At 45.5% G+C, this 25,710-nt stretch overlaps 1 protein-coding gene across 1 annotated transcript in view; it reads left to right on the top strand.

Annotated features, from left to right (window-relative positions):
• The window catches only part of LOC138526164 (transmembrane channel-like protein 7), a 368,500-nt gene that overhangs the window by 108,328 nt on the left and 234,462 nt on the right, over positions 1 to 25,710 (top strand). The window contains exons 5-9 of the mRNA XM_069636577.1: positions 522 to 604; positions 8,790 to 8,935; positions 16,479 to 16,626; positions 21,650 to 21,823; positions 22,744 to 22,901. Coding sequence (XP_069492678.1) covers positions 522 to 604; positions 8,790 to 8,935; positions 16,479 to 16,626; positions 21,650 to 21,823; positions 22,744 to 22,901 — 709 coding nt within the window. The remainder of the gene's footprint in view (positions 1 to 521; positions 605 to 8,789; positions 8,936 to 16,478; positions 16,627 to 21,649; positions 21,824 to 22,743; positions 22,902 to 25,710) is intronic.

The raw sequence follows: 25,710 nt of genomic DNA, 5'->3' as shown, positions 1-25,710 counted from the left end.
ACCAACGATGGAAACAAGTGCTTAGCCAGTGTATGAGGTTGTGAACAAAGTGGGATATAGACCAGGGACATAAGAGAACAAACACAAATATAAGAAAGTGGTGACATACAAAATAAAAAAGAAACTAGCAGGGTACATCCTTCAAACTAAAGAGGAGTGTTGTACAAAAATAAACAATTATATTATTATGAGGCACTGGAATGGAGAGGGGGCGGGGGCCGAGGAGATCCCTCTGTAGCAAGTAAGGGAAGTTTAAACTGTGCTTTGAAGAGATCCACAGTCAGGTTGGCATTTAGCACGATGGGTAGCGGGTTTCAAAGCAGTGGGACGAGTAGAGAGAAGAGCAGAAGCAAGATGAGTTACATGGGGCATGGGAGGGTGAAGGTAAGTAAACATACAGGGCCTTGATTAAAATAACATGTTCACAACAGTCTTTCAGGATGGCCATGCTTTTCTTGGGATCACTCCCTCTTTCGATTTTATAAATTGTTTGCCATTTCTTGTGTTTTCTTATGAATCAGATCTGAACTGCACACGGTACGATCCAGCTCCTCAGGGACTCGTGAGCTTCTACACATATCTGATGGATCTCCTGACCGGAATGGTGAGCTTGTCAAAGAAGCCTGTCTGTCTCGGCTCGCTGTCTTCTTCATCATGTACCCCACCTCTGTCTGAACCACCATATGCAGATTACATGCACAAATCACTTTAATCTAATCCCAGAGTCCTGCACTTTATCTCCTGGAAGTGAAGTTCTAAAATGGCTGCCTTTTCCGAGTTGATTGGAGATGCTTGGTGTTCCCGGTAGTCATGTGCAATATGTAATCTCCCAGAGGCCAACTTTGACTCCAGGCAGACTGTCAATGGTTTACATTGCAGTTTGGGAGAATCCCCAACCGGCTGCAGCTCAAATATCCTGGTAGGATGAGTCAGAGATAGTCACATGTCAGACTGCTCCCTATCCCTCTGTCATTCTGAAGCTTTGTCCTATTGAACATGGCATTTGAATCATAGATGTCAACTTGGAAATGGGCCCTAGTGATCCATCTCCTTTCTTGTGGGTGGGTTTTCTATAAAAGGTAGTCTTCCAAACCTCAGTTGGATTTAATTAACAGATAATTCTGTCATTTTATTAGATTTCTATCATTCCCTAACTTTGCTTTTCACATCACTTATTAAGTGATTGCGGTCCTCTAGGGAAAGATCCAAACCCTTCCTAAACAGATGGATACATCCCCACTAGCTAAGGTCTTTACAAACAAGAATACAACCACAGGATATTTTTCCAACAAGATGAACTCAGGGTGGGTACAGCCTTAATGGACTCTATGATCTAATCAAGACCCAATTTCAGATATACCAGCTCCTTAGAGGAGGTCACCGAAACACACTGTTTCTTTAGGAAACCCGATATAGTGTGTAGTTAACACTTGCACTTCGCGCTTAGCCTCTATTAGAAGATCAGTATTGTGTCTGCATTGATTACACGCTATATACAAGAATGCAGTTGCAAGGAAAGTCCTTGAAAGAAGTATTCCAGATTGTTAAAGCTCTTGATTTTTGAGTGTATTCACTCGTAATCTATTGTGCATTGAAACATCCAACACATGTTTCGACTCTGTCTTTTTCAAGGCTATAGTGTTCAATTGATGCACCAAATTGTGATTGCTTTACCAGACTTCCACAGTTCAGCCCTGCATATGGCGCAACTCTACATTTCCTGGTGCATGGTCATCCACTATAACCAAATAAGTAATGAGTGCAAGGTTTTGAATTCATCTGAACCACTGACACTGCTCTGGGCAACTTTCCACACTACCGTTTTTTAGCCCATCTGCGTCATTGTAAAAGCCGGCCAGCCATGTGCCAATCAGTCATTTACTGCCACCAATGGAAGCAGCCCAGCCCAAACTACTAGGCCAGTTCCCCTCTGCACGGAAACATAAGCTACCCCAGACATGTTTTGTCCTTGTTGGGCCTCATCAGTGAGGTGCAGCCTGTTTCCCTATGGCGCAGTGAGCAAGGGACACACCTCTGGGCACGCTCATACTATCGCAGTGCGGGGAACCTGCTAGGTGCATCAGGTGATTCTCTAAATCTAGTGTTCCAGTGGAAACCTTTTTCTCTTTAATTTGAAAACCTCCACACTTCCCTCCTTGGTGTCCTTGGTACTGTGTGCTCTGTGTTATACACTCCTCTGTATCATTTGTGATGGCATGTGGGAGTACCAGGACAACTCCAAGGGACAGACTCTCAGGGCAATGGGAGTTATATATACAGGCTTATATTTGGATGGGCGAGCCTACTTATGCTTGGAGTCCTCTTAAAGGCTTTTGGACATATGATGTACCAATTGGAAAAGCCCCTAGAAGACAGCCGGTACACGGTGGGATTCTCCCCACACTGCCCCAGGTCCAACATCTCATAGCTCATTGTATTACCTGCCCCCTATGTCCACCCACCATGCTATCCAATGGGCCAATTCTTCAAACTGAATGAAGTATTTATTTTACATAGAATTCGACAGTTGTTTGAAATGCAGTTGTTGCGGAAGTCCAACTATTTCCGCTACTGAATTCTGTACTAAACAGAGGGCAGCCCCAGAGTGGTGTAAGTTGTCTACATAATAACTTATTATTGCCCCCTTTGTAACCAGATTTTGTGCCAGGTTTTTGCATACATATTAGTAGTGTTAAGTTTTTATTTTTTTTAAATGTAGTGTTGTACAATTTATAAATCGAGACTCTTTTGGCTTCTCCCTCTAAGATTGCAATTATAGACGGTCTAATAATATCAGGCGCACAAGTTGCTTTAATTCAACAGCAAGAAAATATTTAAAGAAATGTGGAGCTTTCCATCCTCCCTTTTCCAAGATGGAAGTTTATGGTATTTAATCAAAGGGCTCCTTATCTCCCCAAATGAATTCAAAAATTAAGGATTTTAGTGTACAAATTTATTTTTGGGGACAACCACATTTTAAAATCACCCCCTCCGAAGTACATACATTTGATGTATTGTATTTGGATTATTAGAGAAAATCTCAGTTTTTTTATTGAACCTTCCCCTCACTCAATTTATTTTCATAAATGTGGGCTTCATTACAATTTGGGTGCTATGGGTTAAATGCAGGGGTATTACTGTGTACTGCAGCATTACCGCATTGCCCAACTATATATAGCAATGGCTGCAAACTCTCAATGTGGTTAATAACCACTGAACAGGTTATCATGCCTTGTTCTTTCGAGAGAGGGGCGCCTGCAACCTTTTTTGTATTTTTGAAAGGAATTTGGGGTTAGTCACCCTAGGTTACCTGGGGGCAACCAGACGTGGACTCCCTGCACACTGTGCTTAGAGAGGCTCAGCTTCACCTCACTGATGATGCCCAACAAGGCTGAAACACGTGTATGGGGTTGCTGATGGTATTCTTGTTCAGAGAGGAATTGCCATAGCATTTCGGTGCTGGACTGCCCTTGTGGGTGGGACAAAGACTGATATGCAAATGGGTATTTCCCATCTGTGAAGGTACAGTGAGCAAAAAGCAATGGCTGCAAACTCTCAAAGTGGTTAATAACCACTGAACAGGTTATCATGCCTTGTTCTTTCGAGAGAGGAGCGCCTGCTACCTTTTTGTATTTTTGAAAGGAACTTGGGGTTGGTCACCCTAGGTTACCTGGGGGCAACCAGCCGTGTACTCCCTGCTCACTGTGCTTAGAGAGGCTCAGCTTCACCTCACTGATGATGCCCAACAAGGCTGAAACACGTGTATGGGGTTGCTGATGGTACTCTTGTTCAGAGAGGAATTGACATAGCATTTCGGTGCTGGACTGCCCTTGTGGGCGGGACAAAGACTGATATGCAAATGGATATTTCCCATCTGTGAAGGTACAGTGAGCAAAATGCAATGGCTGTGAACTCTCAATGTGGTTAATAACCACTGAACAGGTTATCATGCCTTGTTCTTTCGAGAGAGGGGCGCCTGCTACCTTTTTTGTATACAAGAATGCAGTTGCAAGGAAAGTCCTTGAAAGAAGTATTCCAGATTGTTAAAGCTCTTGATTTTTGAGTGTATTCACTCGTAATCTATTGTGCATTGAAACATCCAACACATGTTTCGACTCTGTCTTTTTCAAGGCTATAGTGTTCAATTGATGCACCAAATTGTGATTGCTTTACCAGACTTCCACAGTTCAGCCCTGCATATGGCGCAACTCTACATTTCCTGGTGCATGGTCATCCACTATAACCAAATAAGTAATGAGTGCAAGGTTTTGAATTCATCTGAACCACTGACACTGCTCTGGGCAACTTTCCACACTACCGTTTTTTAGCCCATCTGCGTCATTGTAAAAGCCGGCCAGCCATGTGCCAATCAGTCATTTACTGCCACCAATGGAAGCAGCCCAGCCCAAACTACTAGGCCAGTTCCCCTCTGCACGGAAACATAAGCTACCCCAGACATGTTTTGTCCTTGTTGGGCCTCATCAGTGAGGTGCAGCCTGTTTCCCTATGGCGCAGTGAGCAAGGGACACACCTCTGGGCACGCTCATACTATCGCAGTGCGGGGAACCTGCTAGGTGCATCAGGTGATTCTCTAAATCTAGTGTTCCAGTGGAAACCTTTTTCTCTTTAATTTGAAAACCTCCACACTTCCCTCCTTGGTATCCTTGGTACTGTGTGCTCTGTGTTATACACTCCTCTGTATCATTTGTGATGGCATGTGGGAGTACCAGGACAACTCCAAGGGACAGACTCTCAGGGCAATGGGAGTTATATATACAGGCTTATATTTGGATGGGCGAGCCTACTTATGCTTGGAGTCCTCTTAAAGGCTTTTGGACATATGATGTACCAATTGGAAAAGCCCCTACAAGACAGCCGGTACACGGTGGGATTCTCCCCACACTGCCCCAGGTCCAACATCTCATAGCTCATTGTATTACCTGCCCCCTATGTCCACCCACCATGCTATCCAATGGGCCAATTCTTCAAACTGAATGAAGTATTTATTTTACATAGAATTAGACAGTTGTTTGAAATGCAGTTGTTGCGGAAGTCCAACTATTTCCGCTACTGAATTCTGTACTAAACAGAGGGCAGCCCCAGAGTGGTGTAAGTTGTCTACATAATAACTTATTATTGCCCCCTTTGTAACCAGATTTTGTGCAAGGTTTTTGCATACATATTAATAGTGTTAAGTTTTTATTTTTTTTTAAATGTAGTGTTATACAATTTATAAATCGAGACTCTTTTGGCTTCTCTCTCTATGATTGCAATTATAGACGGTCTAATGATATCAGGCGCCAAGGTGCTTTAATTCAACAGCAAGAAAATATTTAAAGAAATGTGGAGCTTTCCAGCCTCCCTCTTCCAAGATGGAAGTTTATGGTATTTAATCAAAGGGCTCCTTATCTTCCCAAATGAATTAAAAAATTAAGGATTTTAGTGTAAAAAATGTATTTTTGGGGACAACCACATTTTAAAATCACCCCCTTCGAAGTACATACATTTGATGTACTGTATTTGGATTATTCGAGAAAATCTCAGTTTTTAATTGAACCTTTCCCTCACTCAATTTATTTTCATAAATGTGGGCTTCATTACAATTTGGGTGCTGTGGGTTAAATGCAGCGGTATTACTGTATACTGCAGCATTACCGCATTGCCCAACTATATATAGGAAAGGCAGAAAGTTATAGGATTCATTTCCGGCTATGAGCTGGAGCAAAATTCACCCAATTTTGGCAGAATTACCATGCCAGAATTACCGCCACAGTAATTCCGACGAAAAAGCTGCATTTAGTCCTATGGACTAAAACGAAAATAGGGACTTTCACTGCCACCACCACTTGTAAACTGGTGGTAATACCACTGAATCAAGTGGCGATAACGGTAATACAGTTGGGTGGTATCTGGGAGGATTTTCTGTCCAGATACCACCAAACTCATAATGAGGACAAGAAGTCTCTTTTTACGACTTGTAGTGAACCAAATAACCATGTACTTAATTTACTACTTTATTAGCGTGAAGGTAAAATGAGAGTTGGCTTGAGTATTTCTGCTTTAAAACTGTACCCTGTATACCCTGAGAGCTGTCCAAATACCCTGGAGGGTTTGAACATAGTTCATAATGCTTGCTCAGGATCAGTTGCATATATAAAAGTAAATCATCGGCATATAGGTCAATCAGAGGTGCCCCAGATCTGGGGTAGCAATACAAACAAAGGATTTAAGGATAACAAAGGACTAGAACTCTTGAATGGTTAACATTCGTTGGTGGATGTTTGTGATTCTGTTCCATCCCCCCGATTTTTGTGTGAAATATAGCAGGGGTAGGATATAGAGGGGCACAGAGGGGGGGTACATCTGTATAGGGTGGCAGGGAGGAGAGGGTCTAACAGCATCTAGCAAATCAAGTGGTGCAGGGGCAACGTGATGGCCTAGGTGTTGAGTTCTTTTCTGAATTGTAGGAGAGCGTGGATGTGAGGAGGAGGAGGAGGTTCCATTGTCTTGGGGCATAGGCAGAGAAGGCTTGTTTTCTGGTCCTTTCCTTTTTGCAGCAGCAGATTTCAAGTCTGCACGAGTCCCAGATTCTGATGGTGCACTCTATGCTGAGTTTCTCTGTGAGATAGCTGGGTGACTTGAGGCCGACTGCCTTATAGATGATACAGCAAGACTTGAAGCTGATTCGTGCGAGCCAGTGAAGGTCAATGAGGACTGGGGTGATGTGGTCGTATCTGTGTAGACCCTTGATGAGGCATGCGGTCGCGTGTAGGACACTTCTCAGCGGCACAACGAAGAACGACGGGAATGTGGATGTTGTGTGTGGCTAAGAGGGATCCCAGCACTTTCATGTATAGATTGACGATCACTGGGGAGAGGATGGACCCCTCTGGGACTCTTCAGGTGATGCAAAGCATTGGCGATCTTCCTTCTCCTTCTCCCACCTTCCGCTACGCACTTGCATCCCTATCCTCAGCCTCCATGTCTCTCTCTGCTCTCCCACTCTCTCACAAGACACTTGTCCATTGGCTCTGGGGGTCTCCTTTTAGCTGGAAGCCCTTGCTCTTTTCCCAGCCTGGCAGTACTTTTCTGCACTACCCATGGCAGAGCTTGTGCCTCTCTCTCTCGGTCTCTCGCTCACATTTATGCTCGTGGACTCATGGATTTGGTGTCTGTAGCCTTCTGTATATCTATGTATGGTCTTACGTATTTAACATTGGTATAGATTTTTGTATAGCAGTTATTTCCTGATACTTCAGTGTTTTTGCTGCCTGGACTATAGAGGGTAGGGAAGGGACAGGTTGGTGTTAGCAGGGCACTGCAACTGAATACTCTCTCGATGGTAAGTCCTTGAAATCTAGGTTCTTCATTTGATTTGGCTGTTGTATCCTGCCATGCTTTGTCTTTCCTCCACCAAGGACTCTGTAAAGAACCTCCTTCGAACCTTCTCTTGTTTAGTTTTGCCCCTTCCCCTAGATGACAGGGCCCCTGGGCTTAGCACTTGGCCAAGGTGCTCTTGAATACATTATAAATGGAGGGGTTGGCATCCAAGTTCCAAGATATTTGTTAAAATTGTGAAAGTTTGCCATGCCTAAAAAGAAAACCCAGATAGCAAACTCTTGGTTCGAATGGCACAGAATATTCAGGACACGCAGCATGAGCTTTAAGACAACAGAAGCAGAATGAGGACACCTGTCAGTTAGGATCAACAATATTTAAACTAAAATTATCCACTGGGGGCAGAAGATATTGGGGGGTGTAGGGACATCTGTAGACCACAGATAATAGGGATGGACAATCTTGAGCAACGTCCAGGGGACCACTGGATGTTTACCAGTTATGGCCAGACTACAATCGTTTATTTTTGAATATGCCAAAGTAGCCATTTTGCTCTAGTTGTATGCAAAGAGGCTCTAGTTTGGGCTACACCATTGATTTTGAAGAAAAAACGACGTTTGCTGGATTATGCTGTTTTTCTAACTCAATTAAAAAATATGGGTGAACAGAAACTACTCATTGGGACTTTTACAGATTTACTGCAAGCAGCAATTCCACAATGGCAAATATGGCAATTGTTTGGAAGTAAAGTGGAGGATATATCTCCAGCAATGCGGTGTAAGTGCAAATCAAGTTTTTATTCTGGAGGTGAATCCTCCACTTTGCTTCCAAACACACAGTTTGGCTGTGTCAGAAAGTGGTGTTAAAGTGGCAGTAATTGAGTTATCCCAATTTTCCCACCCTTCTTTCCTGTCCCACCGAATTTGTCATAAGGCCCCAATGTGTATTAATCAAAACATGTTCAAAAATAGAATAGGCAACAGTAGTTTATCCATTCTTTTGCCAGTTTTTTCTATGTATTTGAAGAAAGCTTTTTTGGTAATGTTCTGGTTTCACCTATTTGAGTGCTCATGTGGGTGTAAGTGCAAATCAAGTGTTTGGTTTGTTGATGGAGATGACCAGGGTAAACATGGATGATGTGTGATCTGCCTAGATGTTTCTTCTACTGCATTAATATTACTCGTAAGGTGTGTCGACATGCATAGCTTGCTCCCTCTCTTCCTCCTCTCTCTTTCTCTCTTGCCATCTCCTCTTCCCCTTTCTCTCTCTCTCTCGCTCTCTATCTCTCTCTCACTCTTTTTCTATCTCTCTTTCTCTCCCCCCTTTCTCTCTATCTTTCTCACAAGCCATCTCCTCTCTATTTCTCTCTCCCCTTCTCCCTGTCCCTCTCATTCCTGGGCTGCAGATGCTTCTATACTCACGTGTTCCATCTTTCTCTTCCTCTGTTGCAGGGGTTTATGGAACTCACATACATGTTTTATGGGTTTTACAAGAGTGCAGCTGTGAAAGTGCTGGACTTCTCCTACAACATCCCCCTGGCCTATCTCATTACCACCCTCTTCTACTTCCTACTCAGTCTTGTGTGGATTGTGGCCAGGTAAGGTGAACCGAAATAACTAATGTCTAGCTGGATCTGCACTGAGAGGGAGGGCAGAAGGTATTGATGGAGGAAAAAAGCAACTCCATCTTGAAATAATTTTAAGTGCGTCGATGGGGGTGTAACCTTTCTTTGGACCATTGAACTTTTCCGTGAAGGTGTCTCTACTGTCCAGATTTATAACTGCTAGGCATGAGAGAGTCTTTGTCACCACCTCCACCTCACTTACCTGTCGGAGGGGGCGCGGTTATGGATTCCGACGCGCCCCATCCTGGTGCTGTTATCCCCGATACCGGTTGGGGGGTCCGCGGTTGTCCGCGACACCCGGCGCTTCCGGGGTTCCTGTGTCCCGGGGCCTGCGCATGCGCGGAAGACCGCGTCTTGGTCTTCGCGCATGCGCAGTCCTCGAGACGCTTGGGAAGCCACAAGCTTGCTTCCCAAGCCTAGTTTCGGACGCGGCAGCACTCGGGGATAACACGGCTTGCGTTCCAAGCCTCCCGAGTGCTGCCGGTCTTATTTAAGGCGCATGATCCTGAAACTCACCGCGTCTCAATGCGGTTTGTTTCACGGATCGTGTCTTCGCTCCTGAAGCCTCGCTGCTTCAGCTCCAGTCCTTGCCAGCTCCAGCCTGCTCTCCTGTCCTCGCCTGCTCCAGCCTGCCCTTCAGTCCTCACCTGCTCCAGCCTGCCCTTCAGTCCTCACCTGCTACAGCCTGCCCTTCAGTCCTTGCCTGCTCCAGCCTGCCCTTCAGTCCTCACCTGCTCCAGCCTGCCCTCCATTCCTTGCCTGCTCCAGCCTGCCCTTCAGTCCTCACCTGCTCCAGCCTGCCCTCCATTCCTTGCCTGCTCCAGCCTGCTCCAGCCTTGTTCTACTGTTGTGCCCACTACAGTCTTGCTCTACTGCCTCGCCTTCCAAGACTTGCCTGCCTCCTCCAGTTATTTGCATCCTCTGGAAACACCACGGCATTCCGTCCGCAATTCTATCTTGCTACACTGCTCCAACACTGCAAGAACCAGGAAGGTGCACTTTAGTGGCGTTGGGAGCTGGTCCACCTCTAACCCTGTTGACTCTAGGGGAAGGGGTGTGCTGGTTTCTCGCGTCTCATATTCTTCAATCACCTGTCGGACAGCCTGGCGACCTCACCAAGAACAACTTCCGGAAGCCCAGGTACTCAGCGCCCAAGAGACGCAATCTTTAACAGATTGAGACGCCTACCTTCCGACTTCGAGATGGACGAGGCTCAAGATCTCCGGGAAGAGATGCGTGTTCTTCGGGCTGAAATGACAGCACTCCGTCAAGAGAACATTGGTCTAAGACAGATGGTGTCACAAGCCTCTGGGGTAGCGTCCCAGGGAGAAGGGGCTATGTCCCAGACTACGCCCATCAAGTTCGACGGCGACCCGAGACGAGTGGCAGAGTTTTGCAACCATTGCAGAATACATTTCCTGTTCAGAACTTCTCATTTCAATTCCGATAAAGCCAAGATAGGATACATCCTGGGGAACTTGACTGGAAACGCCCTGGCCTGGGCCGCTCCATTGGTGTCTGCCAATAGCCCCATACTCAATGACTTTGCAGCTTTTGAAAAGGCATTTCTGGGGGTCTTTCAGTCACCTAATCTAGCCTCCGCAGCTCAGAATCAGTTGATGGAACTAAAACAGGGTGTTATGGATATTATAGCTTACATCGGCCGTTTCCGTCAGTTGGCAACTGACTCCCAGTGGCCTGAGATAACTCAAAAGACTTTGTTCCGAAGAGGTCTAAGAGAGGAGTACAAAGATGAATTGCTACACATCCCTGAACCTGATACCTTGCAACAATTAATTGAACAAGTGTTGCGAATAGACCATCGATTGGCGGAACGGAAGGGTGAGAGACGACGAGCTGAACGGCTGTTCACAAGACCACCCAACGTTCAAACTGGTAATTCCGGACTTTCGGATTCCGGCCCCGAACCCATGCAGTTGGGAGCCGTTAGGGGCCCGCTCTCGGAAGCTGAACGGAAACGCAGACGGAATCTAAGACTTTGCCTGTACTGTGGGGCTGCTGGGCATTTCTTGGGTACTTGTCCTTTACGCCCACAAAGAAAGCCGGAAAACTAGTTGGCCTGTCGTCAGTTGGAAGGGCAACGACAGGTCTAGATCCGTATTCAGTCCTTTCCAGTTCCGCCTTTTCATTTCAGCCCATGCAACCGGCTGTTTTACTGGTGGTGAGGATCAAGTTGTCATGGTTTAACAAGAAGACAGAGGTGCTGAGCTTACTGGATTGTGGAGCATCTGGGAACTATATAGACGAGACATTTGCAATTAGCCAAGGAATACCCTTGCTACCCCGGAGAAGTGTCTTGCCAGTCGAGGTCATCGATGGAACCCCTTTATCTTCCGGTCCAATCGGTCAACAAACCATGTGTCTCCGTATGCAGATTAAAGAACATGGGGAAGAGATCGCCTTGGATGTCATCAAATCACCCTCCTATCCCGTGGTCTTGGGTTTACCTTGGCTTCTTCACCATAATCCTACCATCAATTGGGGAGCTCGCCTTTTGGATTTCACCTCCGCTCTCTGTCTCCAGGATTGCTGTTCGGCCGGTGTGTTAGGAAAGGAGATTTCAACCATACCCCTCACGAGGGGTACTGGCTCTCCTGAATTTTGTGCCCTGTTGTCTGTCCCTCAGGAATATGCCGAATTCCAGCCAGTATTTTCTGAACCCGAAGACATTCCACTGCCACCTCATCGAACATTTGACTGTACAATCGAATTAGCACCTGGTTCAGTAATACCTCATGGGAAGGTATACGCCCTGTCCCTTACTGAGAAGGCAGTTCTTCAAGAATACTTGTCAGACTGTATTAGGAAGGGTTATATCACTCCCTCGAAATCACCAGCTGGATTCCCGCTATTCTTTGTGAAGAAGAAGGAAGGAACCTTACGACCCTGTATTGACTACCGTCAATTAAATGACATTACAAGAAAAGATAGGTATCCATTGCCATTGATTCGAAGCATCATGGAGTCCCTTCGAACTGCCCAGGTGTTCACTAAGTTGGATCTACGAGGCGCTTATCACTTAATACGAATCAAAGAGGGAGATGAATGGAAGACGGCCTTTAAGACTCCTTTCGGGAATTACGAATACCGGGTAATGCCATTCGGTTTGTGCAATGCCCCGGCTGTCTTTCAGCGTTTTATGGATAGCGTTTTTCGTGATCTAATCGGGATATCAGTTTGGGTGTATCTCGATGACATCCTCATTTTTTCTGTCTCCCTGAAGCAACATGTAGAACACGTTCGAGAGGTACTTCGACGTTTGTCCCAGAACCACCTGTACGTTAAGCTTGAGAAGTGCTCTTTTCACCAGAAAAAGATGGAATTCCTGGGATATGTGATCAGTGGCACTGGAATATTCATGGATCCGGCCAAGGTACAAGCCATTCAAGTTTGGACTCAACCTTCTGATATAAAGTCCCTACAACGATTTTTGGGGTTTGCTAATTTTTATCGGCAATTTATACCCCATTTTTCTCAACTCACGGCTCCCTTAACTCAACTAACTAGCAGTAAAACGCCTTTTGTCTGGAATACACAAGCAACCAAGGCTTTCAACGTCTTGAAACAAGCCTTCAGTACTGCTCCCATTTTGCGTCATCCTAATGACGAAGTGCCATACATAGTAGAAGCCGACGCTTCCGATCTTGCCGTGGGTGCTGTCCTTTTACAAATGGAACCAGAAACCGGTGTGGAACACCCTGTGGCATACTTTTCCCGCAAGCTCACGCCTAGCGAACAGAATTATGCAGTAATCGAGAAAGAACTATTGGCAATAAAAACTGCATTCGAAGAGTGGAGACATCATCTCCTTGGAGGCCGGCATTCTGTGGAAGTACGTACAGACCACCGAAATTTGCAGTACTTAAAGTCTCTTCAGTGCCGCACCTCTCGCCAAGCCCGATGGGCCTTTTTTTTCTCCCACTATGACTTCCATATCACATACATCCCCAGTGCTCGCAATTTAAAGGCCGATGCCTTGTCCCGATCCTTGGAGGTAGAAGCAAGAAAGCAGTACAGGGAGGAGCCAATTATATCCCCAAAGCATTTCTTATACACCTTATCACCTTATCTCCAGAAGATTCTACAAGACACTAGTACCGATCCTGATCGGGAAGGCCTCATGAGGAATCCTCAGGTTACTGAAGAGAATGGACTACTTTTCTTCCGGAACAGGCTATATGTTCCCACAACCTCTCTTCGAGCTCTTGTGCTTCAGGGGTTTCACAACTCCCGAGTTGGTGGCCATCGTGGTATCGGAGCAACTCGAGAATTAATATCCAGACAGTTCTGGTGGCCAGGTTGGGCCCATGATATTGAACGTTACGTAAAGAGTTGTCCTGTGTGTGCCCAGGTGAAGATTCCTAGGAAGAGGCCCCTAGGGTTGCTTCATCCCACCGAGATTCCTCCTTACCCTTGGCACACCATGGCAGTTGATTTCATCGTAGAACTCCCTCCGTCTGAAGAATATACCTGCATTATGGTTGTGGTGGACTGCTTTTCCAAAGCAGCACATTTTGTTCCGTTCTTTAAAATACCAACCGCTACTCAGATGGCATCGGCATTTCTTCTGGAGATATACAGGTTACACGGACTGCCGCAAAAGATTATATCCGACCGAGGGTCTCAATTCCTGTCATCTTTTTGGCGTCAATTGTGCAGTCATCTCGGCATCCATCGTGCACTCAGTTCTGGTTATCATCCTCATACCAACGGCCAGACTGAGAGGACTAACCAGACTCTGGAACAATATCTTCGCTGTTTTGCCAATGCCACTCAATCTAACTGGAAGTCCCATCTGGTTTTTGCCGAGGTCTCCTATAACAATACCGTTCATTCAGCTACGGGCCTGAGTCCATTTTTCTGTTTGTCTGGCTTACATCCTAAATTGGTACCCTTTTGTCCTGTACCTTCTAGTACGGTTCCCTCCGCTGATTGGCTCGTCACTTCCATTCAGGATCAACACTCCTTGGCTCACAGTACTTTGGCGGAAGTGCAGGCACGGATGAAGCGACAGGCTGATAAGGGAAGGACACCTGAACCTGCTTTCCAGGTTGGGGATCAAGTTTGGTTGTCCTCCAAACATCTCCCCATTCGTAATTTACCCACCAAATTGGCTCCCCGATACTTTGGCCCTTTCAGGATCACTAAACGCCTGTCTTCTGTGGCTTTCCGTTTGCAATTGCCTCAAACTTGGCGGGTGCATCCGGTTTTTCACGTCTCCCTGTTGAAGCCATATGTAGTAGACACGTTTGGCCGTTCTGCCCCTCGTCCCGCACCTGTTGTTGTCCAGGGGTCTCCCGAATTCGAGGTACAGGAAATTTGCGATTTGGTGGACTGGAAGGGTTACCCAGCCTGTGATAGAACTTGGGAACCACGCAGTTATGTGCATGCCCCCCGCCTGATCCGTGATTTCTATCGCTGCTTTCCGTGGAAACCTGGGGCTCCTGGGCCTTCTTTGAGGGGGCATAGTGTCACCACCTCCACCTCACTTACCTGTCGGAGGGGGCGCGGTTATGGATTCCGACGCGCCCCATCCTGGTGCTGTTATCCCCGATACCGGTTGGGGGGTCCGCGGTTGTCCGCGACACCCGGCGCGTCCGGGGTTCCTGTGTCCCGGGGCCTGCGCATGCGCGGAAGACCGCGTCTTGGTCTTCGCGGATGCGCAGTCCTCGAGACGCTTGGGAAGCCACAAGCTTGCTTCCCAAGCCTCGTTTCGGACGCGGCAGCACTCGGGGATAACACGGCTTGCGTTCCAAGCCTCCCGAGTGCTGCCGGTCTTATTTAAGGCGCATGATCCTGAAACTCACCGCGTCTCAATGCGGTTTGTTTCACGGATCGTGTCTTCGCTCCTGAAGCCTCGCTGCTTCAGCTCCAGTCCTTGCCAGCTCCAGCCTGCTCTCCTGTCCTCGCCTGCTCCAGCCTGCCCTTCAGTCCTCACCTGCTCCAGCCTGCCCTTCAGTCCTCACCTGCTACAGCCTGCCCTTCAGTCCTTGCCTGCTCCAGCCTGCCCTTCAGTCCTCACCTGCTCCAGCCTGCCCTCCATTCCTTGCCTGCTCCAGCTTGCCCTTCAGTCCTCACCTGCTCCAGCCTGCCCTCCATTCCTTGCCTGCTCCAGCCTGCTCCAGCCTTGTTCTACTGTTGTGCCCACTACAGTCTTGCTCTACTGCCTCGCCTTCCAAGACTTGCCTGCCTCCTCCAGTTATTTGCATCCTCTGGAAACACCACGGCATTCCGTCCGCAATTCTATCTTGCTACACTGCTCCAACACTGCAAGAACCAGGAAGGTGCACTTTAGTGGCGTTGGGAGCTGGTCCACCTCTAACCCTGTTGACTCTAGGGGAAGGGGTGTGCTGGTTTCTCGCGTCTCATATTCTTCAATCACCTGTCGGACAGCCTGGCGACCTCACCAAGAACAACTTCCGGAAGCCCAGGTACTCAGCGCCCAAGAGACGCAATCTTTAACAGTCTTGACCTCCATAGGCAAGTAATCGTTGGACTCACTTAGAATTATAACAACATTTTGGGGGAATCTTTTCCATGGCCGAGACTAATGTTCGGTCCCTTTATCAATGTCATCATTAGTCCTTCAAGGAAATTCTCTCTTATCACAGGGTGACGTCCAGGAATTTATCAAATGTTGGATATCCAAGACCGTGCACTCATTAGTCCCTCGGTATAGAATCACGTTTCTCTCTGTAAGGACCAAACCTCAAATAAGAGATATGTTCAGTGCCCAAAATCATACAATCTCTGGTTTCTCGCTGGCATTGCCTTCACTCACACGAGGATCCCCGCAGGAATGAAGGAGACATTTGAGCTCTGGGCAATAAATAGCCTCTTCCTATGAGGGTAAACTCAGTTATGTGGCATGGTTCTTCAGAAATCAATGAAGGCAAATCCTTTTGAAGCCGATTGCCTAGGCTTGCTCATTCAATGCAGCTGTAACAAAAGATTGACTATGAGGTAATGTGGTCGCTCATAACCAGTAGGAGTCCTCAGTGGAGTTCTCTTCTCATTCCAATGCTCTTTAATATAATTTGATTGATTCAAAGTCCAAGCCTCCCCTTCAACATTAAATCAAGGCCTAAGAGGCCACTGGAGTGAGACTGGAGAACTTAGGACCAAAATGTTTTAAAAGAATCAGGATGATTTCCAGCTGTGAATCTTCATCGCTGTTGATGGGCCCTTTCATATTGACCAAAGCTGAGCGTGTGATTGAGGGTGTGAGTCCCACACTAAATGTTGATGCGTCTGATCTTGTGATGATGGTCATTGTTGAATATCAACAAATGTGTGAATCTTAATTGCAAACGTAAAGGGAGGGCTAGCGCGCCTTATTATGCCCCCAATATCTGCAAGCAGGTGTTTTTTGATTGGGTTGAGATACCAGACTCTGTTCAGGCTGTTTGCGGAGGCTCGGTTGATGAGGGATGGGATTTAGGTTTCTGTGTTTTGTTGATTGTTTTCCCTCCCATCCATCTGTGTCTTCCTTCAGGTCTGTGAATGGTCTGAAGCAGAGCCTGGTGAACGAAGACAGCACCCTTAGCAACTACAGTAACAAGGTGTTCTCCAGCTGGGACTTTTGCATGTTCAATGAAAAGATCAATCGCCTGAGGCAGAAGAGCATACTCTACGAACTGCGGGTGAGCAGTGGGGTGTGCTTCCACACAGAGACAGACTCACCCGCAGGGACGGTGGGCCATCTCCATGCAGGCAGACGTGAATGACATACTGACGGGGCTGCATCAGAGTCACTTACATGCAAGGCTAGGACGACCAGACATATTGGGGTCGCGGTACCAGCCACATACTTTCACATCATGTCTCCTCCAAAACAGTACATGTTGCAATAGGCTTTGAAGCAAGATCCTAATCAAAACACATCTCTACGAAAAGAGAAATGCAGGTCATATACACAGGTTTACGGCTGCAGGAAAGGCCTTGCTGAGGGGTGGGGGAGTCTCTAGGTTAGTTAGGCAAATATATATATTTTTTTTTATTTGCGTTTGTTCCGAATGGAACTATACAAAGCTCTTGATCAACTGGTTTTCAAATCTTGAGTATCCTCAGCCTAACATTTTCAATGTTTCTTGTATGATCTTCACCGGGGCTATTTGCCATGTTGTTCTGTCGCCTCCGATTAGTCTGTGCCACCACTGGTCGATGTCGAAAGGCCCATTTGCCCGGAGTGGATCGAGGTAGGCTAATCTGATCTTTTGGTTCCCTGGGCAAGTCATTAGTACATGACGTATGGTTTGCTTTTCTGCTCCACAAAAGCGGCATTCATGTGAGTCTGAGATACCTCTGATGTAGCGGATCTCATTGGTTTCAATTAGGTTTAATCTTATCCTGATTAAAAAATTCCGGGATTGTCTATTAGGACATTTTTTAATAAACCTCTGTAGTTTGTTTACTTTGCACAGGGTCTGTGGCAGGTGGCCTAACAGTTTGTTGTCTGATGCTTCGATTTGAGTATTGGCCCAGTCAAGGTTTTTGAGTTTTTCGCACACTCTGACTGGATTAGAGTGGAGGTCGTCTTCAGAGCATGCGACTGAGTCCAAAAGAGCTACATTTTCCTCTCTCCATTTTGTCAGCATTTTCACCGAAATGGATTTTGTTTCTTCACCTATCATTGTGTAGATGTTCTGGGCGTCCTGGCAAATGCACTTTCGGTAGAGCAATATTGAGTTGATGGTTACTGTGCCTGCTAATGAGAGTTCGCGGCGAATTGCCGGCATTGAAGTTGAGTTTGTCAGGCATAGGACCTTTTTCCAAAAGAGGCCTTCTAGTTTTGGCCAGAGGTTTTTCGGTATCTCAGGCATGGCTTCTGCGCCGTAAGTAATTGAAGGCACCACCTTTTTTTTGTAAAATTCAATAACTGGAATCATTGAAAAAATTTCATATTTTAGGTCTATGGCTTTTCCTTGAGCCGCCAACTTTTTGGTTTTGAGTTTCAGACTGTCTTGGATTTCACTTTCTGTGCGGGAACTGTCTAAGCTCACACCCAAGTATTTGAAATCTTTTATTCTCTCGATTTCTGTGTTTTCTAGGTACCACTTATACTTGTCGGTTTTTTTTGGCGCTGATTCCAGAATTAGTATTTTTATTTTTTCTTTGTTAATTAGGAGGTTGTTTTCCTCTGTGTAGTGAGAAAGATTTGTTAATTGTCTCTGCAATCCAATTTGACTCTGGTCGAACAGAACCAGGTCGTCGGCATACATGTGCCTGCTGATGTGTACTTTGGCCAATTTCGGTGGAAAAGTTTTTGTGAGGTCTTCAGTTTCTCCAAAGTCACCCATGTATGCTAGGAATAATTTAGGGGCAAGAGGGCAACCCTGTTTTACCCCTCTGCTCGTCGGGATTACTGCAGAGACTTGGCCTTGGGGAGACAGTCGCACTCACAAAGAGGTCTTTGTGTGCAGGGCTTTTAGTGGCAAAAAAATTTCCTTTGGGCAGTTCCATCTTTCAAGTTTTGTCCAGAGTCGGGACCTGTCTACCAGGTCAAAGGCCTGGGAAAGGTCAACGAAGGCCATGAAGCATCTGGATTTTCCTTCAATTGCTTTGCTCTTTAAGGTGCTGATAGCGAGGCTATTCGCCGATGTGCCGACATTTTTCTTGAAACCAGTTTGGAATATGTCGTGGCATGGTGCCAGTTTAGCCCAGGCTTGGAGTCTTTTCAGCAACAGTGCCCCAAAAACTTTTCCAATACAGTCCAAAAGTGCGATTGGACGGAGGTTCAGAGGGTCGCCCACGTCCCCCTTTTTGTAGATTGGGACTATAATCGCTTTAGTCCACGAAGATGGAATGGATTTCGTTTTTGCACAGCGTTGGAAGATCTTTTTTAAGAGAGTTGACCATTCTGTTGGTTTTTATTTTAGGTCCATATTAGAAATTCCGTCTGGACCGACCGCTCTAGAGTTTTTTACAGTTTTTTCAAGGTTTCGAAAATTTCTTCGTAGTCGTCGAAATTTGACCAACTCGAAAGGTCTTTTTCGATGTAGTCGACATTTTCATTTGGGGGGGCTTTGAAAAGGGTTTGGAAGTGATCGATCCATTTCTGTTCCCCAATCGAGTTGATGATGGAGTTTTTGATCGATGGATTTGAGGATTTAATAAGAGACCAGAATTCTCTGTCTTTGTTGCCACAGATCATTTTCAGGACTTTTTCTGAGTCTTGCTGGTAAAGGAAGGCGCAATGGTTTTTTATCCAGTTTCTGTGGTTTCTGGTAATTTCCGACAGCTTTTGCTCCTGTTTACTGGGTGATGATCGTTTCAGCTGTCGCTTAATTCTTCGAAATTCGCGTCTTTTTAGGACCAGCTGTTCATTATAACTGTGTTTGTGTGTGGACTCAGAATTTTGAGAGTTCCTTTTCTTTGTCGGGAAAGCCACAAGAAGGGGCACGTAGTCTGGTTTGGGGTGTTTCTCTGACAAACCCTCTTCTGAGTATCTTTCTGAAAGCAACCTCACTGCTGATGTTGAGAGTTTTAGGCGGTTTCCTTGGTTGTTTACTTCCATACCATACGATTCGTCCTTGGTTCTCTGGAAGTTAGTAGTCCAAGTTGTTGTTAATTGATTGTGGTCACTACCGTCGTTTTGTAGACCTTGAAAGTTTTTATAGTCTCAATAAAAGGGCGGGATACGTATATGTAGTCGATTGTTGCTTTTGCCGTTCCCTGTTCCCATGTCGGGAGACGGTCTTTTTCCTTGAAGATCGTGTCGAGGTTCAACATATGTCGTGATGACATCAGCTTACTCCAGAGCTTACTTCTTTGGGCTGCAAGTGTGGATATTGAGTTTTTACCCTCTCTCGAGCCTGGTTGAATGCATGGAATATTGAGGTCTCCACAGATGATAAGAAATGGGACCAGGCGAGTAGACTGGATTTCGTCGATGGAGTCTTCCATCATTTGGATGAAGTCCTTCGAGTCTATGTTTGCAGGATTCCAATAAGAGTTTAGGATTGCAATTTCTGAGTTTCGCTTCTTTCCAGGTTCTTCGAGTTCGATAAGAACTGCTAGTATAGATAGATTTGTCAACAAGGTTTCTTTCATTTTTATGCTGACACCGTTTCTGCAGGCCACGAGCAGACCCGAAGACGGACGGCCCAAAGGGCCCTTTTTTGCAGGTGCCAAGACTAGGTCATATCCGTCTAGAATCGGTTTGTCGGTGAGCCATGTTTCCTGAAGGCAGATCACGTCACATGATGCTAAGTCCGCATCATTCTGGGTCGTCAGGTGGGTGTATCCTCGTGTATTCCAATAGCACAATTTTAGAGTAGTCTGGGACTGGTCGGATTGCAAGATGTCGTTGACGTGACTCTGCCGACGTTCGCATTGTTATTTGTTCATAGTTTTTGAAAGTGCTTTTGGCAACCAGGACCAGATTCCCTGTGAGTTTTCTTTCAGTTTTAAAGTTTCTAGCACTTTCAGTTGTTCTGGGTTTTTTGGTCGCGGATGTTTTTGTGTTTGTTTGTTTTATTTGGTGTTTGTTTATTCCAGTTTTCATTGTTCCCCTGGTTCCGTGGGTAAAAGCTTGGACTTCGGTCTCTGTTTTCCCCACTTGTCAATACTCTTCTGTTTCTTCTGCGGGGGCTTCTTCTTTGCTCTTGAGACGGCAAATATCATTTCTTGTAGGAATCGTTTCTTCGAATGCATTTATTTGAGTGTATTTTGTCCGATTTTAAGGATAAAGTAATAATTTGTTGCATTAAATTTCCATCGTTGCATTTCTGTACGCAAAATTGCACAATTACATCTCAAAGCAAAAATAAATCACAATATAATATATAGCAATGTCACCTTCTGTACAAATGCACCGGTACACATGTAAACAAATGCTTCGCTCACTGCTGCTAGGAGATGCAGTGACTCCACAAACAGAGGAAGAGATGAAAGAGTGTAGAGGTGCAATGGGTTTGAATAGAAGGGAGGAAACTGAGTAATGGAGAGAGGAGGCAAAAGAAGGTAAATGAAGGAAGGGAGGGTGCAAAGAAGCTCTGTGCAATGTATGTACACCCAGTGTTCCAATCATATCCTAAACCTTGCACCAGCAGAATTAATTGACATAGATCCATCCAAGCATTCTGCAAAAGCAGCCCCTGGCTCAAGATAATTGAACTGCAAAAGGAGCTCGTACATTTTTTTTTGCATTAACCCTGAAATACAAGTGATTCAGTCTGAAGAGACTCAAAACTAACCATATAAAAAAAAAGAAACATGAGATACCAGCCATTTTAGTGTATCAGTGAGCCTACGTCCTAAAGTCTGCCATCTTCATAACTCAGTGCTATGCTCTTGGTGAACTTTTTCTAGGTCAATTATGTTGAATTGCAGAATTGTCCCAGTTTTTGGCTTGTAGGATTTGGTCACTCTTTGTAGGACAGTTGGATAGCATGTTACTGACTCTTCTCCAGCCCTCCGTCCTTCTGGGGGTGAGAATAATGTGGCACAGTCTTACTCAGATATATCGGCCTTTCATAGGCACTGATCACTTAGGAAATCTGAGCAAACTTAGGTCTACTCTCTTTTGACTGCCCTCTGTCTTCTCCAGCTAATCGGTCAATAAAACATTCAGTGTTTCGATGATCCTCTTGTTCGGGGCCAGTCGCCAGATGAAAACGTCATCCAGTAATGCCTTGCCCATCTGTCCCTCTTTTCCTTCTGCAGATGGATCTTGAGGAGGAGGCAATGAGGCGGAAGCAGGCAGAGCGCAGCAGGGGTCAGCGTGCCTGCATTTACACCACCCGCATCCTGCTGAATCTAGTGGTTATCGCCCTGCTAGGAGCTGCCTTCTTCGCCATCTACGTAGCCACAGAGTACTCTCAGCAGTTGATAAGCCAGGTGAGAAAGATATAATGGCAGTTGGTGGTTTAGAGAGAGAGCACGAGATATGTTAATATCGGGGCGGCGGGCAAGGTGAGAACGTGAGTTGGGCATAAGGCGTCATCTTTGTGTACTCAATGGCTGCAGGTTACTATCAGAGTCTAGGAAATGATGTACCCATTCTTCTATGAAACATTCTTATAAGCCGGTCCGATAGCACAGCGAGTAGAGCCTCGCTTTGACATCTGTGCAGAGCCTGCTGGCGCAGGTTCGAATCCTGGCAGGGCCACACTCAGCCTTTCATCCTTCCGAGGTCGATAAATGAGCATCACGCACCGTGGGTAAAGTGCTCCGATACCTGAGGGTTTGTAGACAAGGGGACGCACAGGAGGGGAAAGGGTGCAGAGCTCAAGGAGAACACTGCACCAGATACCAGAACAAATGGTTCTGCTTTTGAAATATTTTCAAACTGGCAAGTGAATTACAAAGCCTTTCTTTGGAGTGCACACCGGTGGTGGTATTTGTCGGTGCCATCATCATGGCCTGGGCTCCCAGATTCTTGTATTTTGTCCAGCTAACCAGCAGGAATGTGGTGTTTTAAATCAACCCAACTCCAGATTTCTGGGGAGGCTAGTCTCTGTACTCACTTCACATTTCAGATTCTTTTCTACACTCTGCTGCGGTTGGTGTACCTGCCCTCTTGGGTGTAGTGTACTGTACCCATGCTAATGAAAAATCACGCTTCAGCATAATTGCTCTTGGGTAGGAGCTTCGGGCAGAACTCCACTACTCCAAAAACTAAAAAGCTAAGATTGTATAAAATGATTTACCCCATGGGAGTATCCACAGGATATAGAAGAAATGCAATGAATTAAGTACCAGTCGGAGAAGGACTCCTCGCTCCTCAGAGTATAACCTTTCTATCTTTCTCTGTTCAGGAGAATGTGCAGATGAACTTTTTCCTGAGTCTCTTGGTGGGGTACCTCCCCTCTGTCGCTATTACTGCCGCCAACTTTATCCTGCCTGTCCTGTTTGGCATCATTATCCAGTTCGAGAAGTATCCCCTGACCACCGAGATCAAATTCACACTGCTCAGGTACAGTATCGAGAGATGGTGGTGGTGGATCATGAGCCTTGTGCCGCTCAGAATGTTTGAGCAGCAAAACGTTTCAATGCCATGTGGAGGCAGGAGAACATGCATGAGCTGGGATTGATCATGCATGAGCTGGGGATTGATCATGCATGAGCTGGGATTGATCATGCATGAGCTGGGGATTGATCATGCATGAGCTGGGATTGATCATGCATGAGCTGGGGATTGATGATGTGTTTTTGACCCAGGAATTGAATGTAGTTTGAAGACACTGCTACACCAAAAGGCTGTTAGCGAGGGCATATAGCATTTCAAATCAATATTTTTCAAAAAGATTTTTTGACAAATCAATCATGTTCTTATTTAAAGCAAGAGAGGGCTTTGGGGCTGTTTCATGGAATTTGGGCGCCGAAAAACGGTGATTTGTGCGCCATTCTGCCCGCAAATCCCCATTTCTTAAACAGAGATTTGCAGGCAGAATGGCACACAAATCACTGTTTTTGGGCGCACAAATTCCATGAATCAGCCCCTTAATCTTTAAAGTGCGATTAAATCCACATGATTTTAGAACACAATACTAACACCAACATGGGACATATTAAGTCATAAACAAACAATGCATTTTGACACACGAAAAACAATATCTGTTGGACAAACATGCACATATATATAATACACTATTTCCAACTAAAAGTAAATGAAATAAGTTACACAAAAGACGTACAAATGTGTAGAATTGTACATAAAATCCAAAGCGTGTGAATGCATTCATCATCACAATCATTTGCTGTAAATCCGAATTAAATGTGGGTTTGCTAAACATTTTTATTTTTTTAGCAAACCCATATCTAATATTGTATTCTATATATATTGTGTTATATATGTATTAAAATAATTACTGATTTGCAAAAATATATTTTTGAAAGGTTTTGATTTGAAATCTTGCATCACTTTGGGATCGTCTTTGTAGAATGAAAGATACGTTCCTAGTTCTTGCTTGGGGGATTTTTTTTTAAAGTATGCTACCTTACACTTGTTTGTAGATAGTTTGAGGATACGGCATCTGCAAGTTTCTTCAAGACTCCATCATGGATCCATGGGGCATCATATTACAGAATCATTTACTATACCTCAATCAATCCCACTAAGGGCCACAGTAGAACTATTCAAATACCCCTTGTTTAAAAAAAAAAAAGAATACCTAAGTACGAGTTGTGGTCGCATGGGATATTTAGAATATGGATGCATAGAAAGCACTCAATGGTATAAATACGGGTTATTTGCCAAATGCAGTACTTTCTGTGTACCCTGTGCACTTAACAACCCATCCCATTCCAAATCCTAATTTAGGAGGTACTTTCAAAAGTAGGACGGATTTGAAACATCACATGGTTTTACCATTTCCGCAATACTCATAATGAGGATCTACATGGGGACTGGCGTGTATGGTATGATATGATTGTTTATTTATATAGCGCCTATACACAGAAGTGTTTCAAAGCGCTTTTACAGTTTACATCCAGTAATAGAAATGACATCTGTCCTAGGCGCCACGGTGTCTTGTAATGTGAGCGAAATTTCACTGGTGCCTTGGATGGGTGCAAGAACATTGCTCACATATCTCTAAAGAAGGAACATACCAAGATACTGTCACAAAGGAGACGAAGATAATATTCCATCTACAGAAATGGGTTTGTCCAGAGAATAAAGGCAGGTTTTGGACCACAAAAAGCAGTGTCTGCGTGTTTAAAATGTAGGCAAGTTGTTTCTAAAAGATTGAACAAGGCACTAAGTGTAAACATCAAGCCATCATTTGTAGCACATTTTGTAAATATTTAACCATTATACACCGAGGGAGGGGTCATTATTGCTGAATAATGATCCACCCCCCAAGTTCCTGCCTGAAGCTAAGCGATAATGACTACTTCTGAGGTCTAAAAGGCTATTAGCACGTTACGTTGTGTACCTAAAAAGGAACCCGTTTTTTTGGGAGGTAAAAGAAAGGAGGACAGCAGTTGTAATGGTAAATTAATGAACGTGGAACTACTAACAATAAACTTTACGTATTTTGTGTTTCATTGCTGTTAGTTTGAAGAATGGAACTGCACATGCTCCTCTCTACCTCACACATCTGAAGAGAACTGTTTTGGGCTGCTTCTCAGGCTGCTGCTCAAGTCAGAATATCTGGAATGAGGTTCATACCAGGGATTAGCACCCAGGGCGGGGGGAGCAACCGATCAATTTGCTTGGATCGCGGGCTGAATCTATCGATCCAAGACTGCGTTCTGAGCAACCTGATGGCTGCTTCCCCTGCCCCATAATCTTCCCCTCACCCTCCCTTCCCTTCTTATTTTTAATCCCTCCCCAGCCCCACTTACCTGATTATGCAGTGATGGGGCCTGTCACTGCTGACTCTGCTCCGTTGTCCCCGCTGGCCACCATGGAAATGGAAGACGGGCTCCGTACGGACCCCGCCTTCTTGTTCCATTGTGAAGTCCAGCTGTGCACATATTCAGTCTCATTGACTCTCCTACGCACCTGACAATCTGTCACAGCACCCATCCTCTCATCTGATTTCCATGGACTGCTATCAGGGACGGTATCCAGGCATTGCATCAAATACATAGGGCCTCATTACGACCCTGGCGCTAATGGGTTAACGGCGCCGTAAAAGGCTGCAGCACCGTTAACCCATTAGCGCCTTACTGCGAGGTCCCATTGCGGGACCCGACCTGAACGGCTGGTCTAGACCAGCTGTTAAAGTAGGGACCCGCAAAGGGAACTTGGTGCTAAGTACGGTACCGCAATTTGC

This window comes from Ambystoma mexicanum, chromosome 1q, assembly GCF_040938575.1.
Source record: "Ambystoma mexicanum isolate Mex_15411 chromosome 1q, UKY_AmexF1_1, whole genome shotgun sequence".
NCBI classification, from domain to species: domain Eukaryota; kingdom Metazoa; phylum Chordata; class Amphibia; order Caudata; family Ambystomatidae; genus Ambystoma; species Ambystoma mexicanum.
Note: the sequence above shows the minus strand (reverse complement) of the source record. Positions and strands in the feature narration are given on the sequence as shown.